This window comes from Montipora foliosa, chromosome 14, assembly GCF_036669935.1.
Source record: "Montipora foliosa isolate CH-2021 chromosome 14, ASM3666993v2, whole genome shotgun sequence".
Lineage (NCBI taxonomy): Eukaryota > Metazoa > Cnidaria > Anthozoa > Scleractinia > Acroporidae > Montipora > Montipora foliosa.
Genome location: NC_090882.1, coordinates 13,472,848 through 13,477,847, shown reverse-complemented (window position 1 = coordinate 13,477,847; position 5,000 = coordinate 13,472,848). Strand labels below are relative to the sequence as shown.

The 5,000-nt window shown below is 40.7% G+C and overlaps 1 protein-coding gene across 1 annotated transcript in view; it reads right to left on the bottom strand.

The window, feature by feature from the left end:
• Window positions 1–5,000, bottom strand: part of LOC137984448 (uncharacterized) — an 80,502-nt gene that overhangs the window by 49,628 nt on the left and 25,874 nt on the right. The window contains 3 exon segments of the mRNA XM_068831622.1: window positions 1–319; window positions 3,030–3,134; window positions 3,461–3,760. The exon segment at window positions 1–319 is cut by the window's left edge and continues 13 nt beyond it. Coding sequence (XP_068687723.1) covers window positions 1–319; window positions 3,030–3,134; window positions 3,461–3,760 — 724 coding nt within the window.

The following is a 5,000-nucleotide window of genomic DNA, read 5'->3' as shown; positions in this document are numbered from 1 at the left end:
TGCTCTTTGTAATAGTGGAATGTGACTCCATCGTCACTGTACTGGAGCTTGTATTCGGTAACCCACTGCTTCCACTCACTTCTCCCTTGTGTTGCCACTTTGTTGACGCCTATGCGATGATTACCCAGGTCAATCTGCAACCACTGATTGTTATCAAGAATGTGAGCTGACCAGCTTCCCTCGTTGTTTAGTGATTCTTTCAAGTGCAATCTTCCATACCTGGAGGCGTGATAGTCATTAAACTGAGAAGATGAGCTGATTTGTTCGTCAGTAATGGCACCACTCTGCATTCCAAGAGCTAGAGATGGATTGATACTACCTGAGAAAATCAAGCAAGCGTTACTCAACTAAGCGTTATGTGATAGCCCTTAAGGCCGGGACACACTAGGCGATAAGTCGCTGCGACACGTCGCGGGGACAAGTCGCTGCAACAAATCGCCTTGTGTGACACGGTTAATTTCATGAAAATCATTGTCGCTGCGGCAGAATTTTGTCGCCGCGATCAGTCGCACGAATTCAAACCAGTTTGAATTCGTGCGACTAGTCGCAGCGACAAAATTAGCGAAAGCAGCGTTGTCGCATCGTGTGTACACTTCCCGGAACAAGTCGCTGCGACAAAATATAAATGAACCAATGAGAGAGCGTCATATGGTCAGCCATATTCAATTAGAAAACTAGTTCACATTCCCCCTCATACGAGATCACTGCGTGTGCTCCGAACAGGCGTCGTGTCGCAGCGACTTGTTTTGCAAGTAGTACACATGGAGCAACTTGTCGCAGAGACATGTCGCTGCGACTTGTCGCCTAGTGTGTCCCGGCCTTTTATGTGATGAAATTCATATCTCCCTGGCGGTGACGTAGGAGGTTTCCGCGAATATGCAATGAATCTTTAGCAAATAATTTTCGCGATTGCTTGGTATACGAACTAAGGGCTCCAAGAAAAATGCTCAAAACATTTCCCGTATTATCTAAACAATAAGGAGCTCAAGCACCGACGACGGCGACGCAACGAGAACGTCATCTCAAAATATATATTCGCGTTATTGTAATCACTTGGTGACAATTTCAACCTTTTTAACGTTCAAGGGTGTGGTAGTTCCTCAAAAATGACACTGGTCGGAACGGCGCTTAATAGGGACCTTACGCTAGGACGCCGACGAAAACGCCACAAAAGAATAGGTTTAATGAACAAAAACAAAGGCTCTGGACACTCTGCACGTGCGTTTTGTATTTTGGTACATTTCTTTGCCGTCCTCGTCCTGACGACGACGTGAATTCACTAACAGGGAGCTTACGCAAGGACGACGTCGTCGCCAAGAAGAACGTGCTCTAAAAATATTATTTCCCGTTATTGTATTAATTTCGTTATAACCCCAAATCGTTCGGAATGGAAAGTGTGTATCAACATTACAGGAAAAAAATTGGCATGAACGACGTAGTTGTTTGGGAAAAAAATTAAAATGTTCCGTCAGGTTCTCACGTCCTCTACATAACCTCAACTTTGGTCAATTCACGTCGTTAGGGAACTTAAGCAACGACAACGGCGACGGCAACGAGAACGTCACCTCAAAATATAAATTCGCGTTATTGTGATCGCTTCGTTACTATTTCAACTTTTTTAATATGACGGGGGTGTGGTAGTTCCTCAAAAATGACGCTGGTAGGAACGGCGCTCAATTAAGGGCAGAAAATGAAAATTTATCCTCAAGTAATGACGTTGTCCATAAAACCTCAAATTTGGCTATTTCACGTTGTAGTTTTGCTGACGACGGCAAAGAAATGGACAAAAGTGAAAAACGCACGTGCAGGGCGTGCAAAGCTATTGTTTTTGCTTACTAAATATGCAAATTTGTGACGTTCTCGTTGCCGTCGCCGTTGTCGTTGCTTAAGTTCCCTGTTGTAAGGACGAGAACGGCAAAGAAATGTACCAAAATGCAAAAGGCACGTGAAGGGCGTGCAGAGCTTTTGTTTTTGCTCATAAAACCCATTGTTTTGTGGCGTTTTCGTAGCCGTCGTCGTCGTCCTTGCGTAAGCTCCCTAATGTCGAGGTTGCGTAGGGGACGTGAGAACCTGACGAAATATTTTAAATTTTCTTCCCAAACAACCACACCGTTCATGCCAATTTTATTTCCGCAATGTTGATAAACACTTTCCATTCCGAATGACCGGGAGTTATCACGAAATTTTTACAATAACGTGAAATAATATTTTTTTGGACAACGTTCTCGTTGTCGTCGTAGTCGTCCTTGAGTAAGGTCCCTAATTTAGGGGAGAAAACGAATATTTATCCTCAGGTGCTGACGTTCTTTATAAAACCTCTAATTTGGTTATTTCACGTTGTTGTTTTGCAGACGACGGCAAAGAAATGGACAAAAGTGAAAAACGCACGTGCAGGGCGTGCAAAGCTATTGTTTTTACCCACGAAATATGCAAATTTGTGACGTTCTCGTTGCCCTCGCCGTTGTCGTTGCTTAAAGGAAGAGTTTCACGTCTCTGCGCATGGACAAACTTTCATGTCAACCCAACTAATTCCATTGTTATTGAAACAATCAAAAGCATTAATGCAGGAAAAGGATTGGATTTGAACCCGGAGTTCTATGAAATTTTCCTCTCATTCGTCCTACGTTGAATCCGTTCAAACGGGCCTTTAGTAAACCAGCCCGTTCACTATCAGTGATGCGTTGTTGTTAGGGGACGAACACTCTTCTTTCTCAGTTAAATAAAAAGTATTACTTTTTAAGAATAATGCACACTTCGTTAACACCAAAAAATGGAAGCTTTTCAAGACAATGAAATGACGACATAAACTTCTCGTCGATACGTCACTGTCACCAGGCTTTGTAATGATGAAAATATTGACAGTGCTTGTCGACGTCAGTATGAAGACTGAGAGATATTTGAGTGGGAAACGGTCGATGAAGATAAAATAAATAAAAGGCATTTTACATTTACCACAAATGCAAATACTAAATTATACCTCTGCAACGGTTTTATTGTATGTTTTGTGGAGAATGAAGTCATTAACCTACTTTGTCTGCACCACTCCTCGTCGCGAAGTTCTGAGTTGCAAAGACATTGTCCCGTGATCTCATCGCAGAACTGTCCTTGAAAGCATGGAGGTTCACACACGGAGTCTGTGGAAGTGATAAGTTTGTATTACCACACAAAACGTCATAATTGGGAAGTGTCAACCATTTGCCAGTGAGAGAGACTTACACCTTGTTTGCAAGAAGGCGGAAGGAAACAATATTTTTCACCAAAACACAATTATTTCACAAATAGGTGAACGTGGAGCACATCAATTGAGCTGGGTCATAGGGCATGCCTACAATGTACTTGTGATAGTTTTTTTTCAGCAAAAATAAGCTGTATTTCATAATTTTCCCTTCCACTAAGGTAATCCTAGCACTGGCGTTTATACTGCCCTTAGTAAACAGGACCTTTTCGAAAACTGACTCACCTGAAGGAATCAAGACTTCTAAGTCATCCGCCAAAAACTGTCTTTCTCCAGCAAAGAATTTGCTTGATTCTGTTACGGTAGGAGCTTGGTAAACATTACCAATGTCGGCCTCGATGCTGCCATTATTCAGATAGACCGTCAAATCACCATTCCCGAACTTCAACACGTCATAATCCACCGTTACTGCTAGGTGCCTTTCAAGTGGTTTTATATCCAAACGGGTGTTGGAAAAGCTCTCGTAGAAACTGCGCAAGCTGAATAGGAATGCCTTGGAGCTGGGCCTGGTAACAAAGCTGGCTCCTAAACAAATAAATAAATAACCTCTTTTACAACTCCTCATGCGTCTTGGGTTTTCTGTGATTCATACTTCCCGCCCAATGAAATTTCTTTGGCATAAACGAATACCTTTGACTAAGTAAGTAAGTAAGTAAGTAAGTAAGTAAGTAAGTAAGTAGGTGAGTAAGTAAGTAAGTAAGTAAGTAAGTAAGTAAAGTCTTTATTTAACGAGGGTAGCACGAAATAGCATATAAATACTAATAAACTAGTGGCCCTCATTACAAGATTAAAATAAGGAATAATTAAGGCTTACAATAGAATTATTAAATATCTACAAAACTATGAAACAATTATAATCGTGCGGCACAATTTATAATGAAAAATGATTTTAAAATTGTTGATCTTTAAAAATCCTGTTCCAAAGAGAATTTCTAATGGTTTTGAGAGTCTCTGATTTCCTCATTTTAAGAAGTACCTTATTCCATTCCTGGAAAGCAGACACAGTAAATGTTCTTCCACCTTCTGTATTTCGTTTCACTCGAGGACAGACTATGTTAAATTTAGCATATCTAGTTTGCCGAGAATGAGTCTCACTGGTAAGTACTAATAAGCTTGTAAGATAACTGGGCACGCGACCTTGCAAACGCTTGTATATGATACAACACTTGGCTAGTTTAGCATTCTCAAAGAAAGGAATCCACTTAAGTTTGTTAAATAACTGAAAAGAGGGTGTATAACTACCAGCACCAATGATTCTTGCTGCTCTCTTTTGTAACTTTAAAACACGACCGAGACAATGTTTATCACAGTTTGACCAGACAACACTTACGTAATCCATCACTGGTCTAATAATAGCATTATAAAAGAGAACTCGATGCTTTATTGCCAGGCAATGTCTAATCTTTTTTAAAATTCCAATGCGCTGGGATAGTTTCTTACATAACGTATCAACATGCGATTGAACTGTCAGTTTCTTATCAATTTCCAGACCTAAGAGCTTTGCACATTATACGTTTTCAAGTTGTGATCCATTAACAGAAATAAAAATGACATTAGGGATTCTGTTGGAAAGGCGTTTGCCACAGATGGTAAGACCTTTAGTTTTCTTCTCATTAAGTGGAAGCTTGTTAGCCTTTTCGAACGAATTCACAGTGTACATTCCAATTTATTGCAAAGGAAAATCTGAGAAACCTCGCGCTTGGTTGTATATAGCAAGAGGAGTTCCTGCTAAATGATACTGATAGCCACAGATGCTCTGAATAGC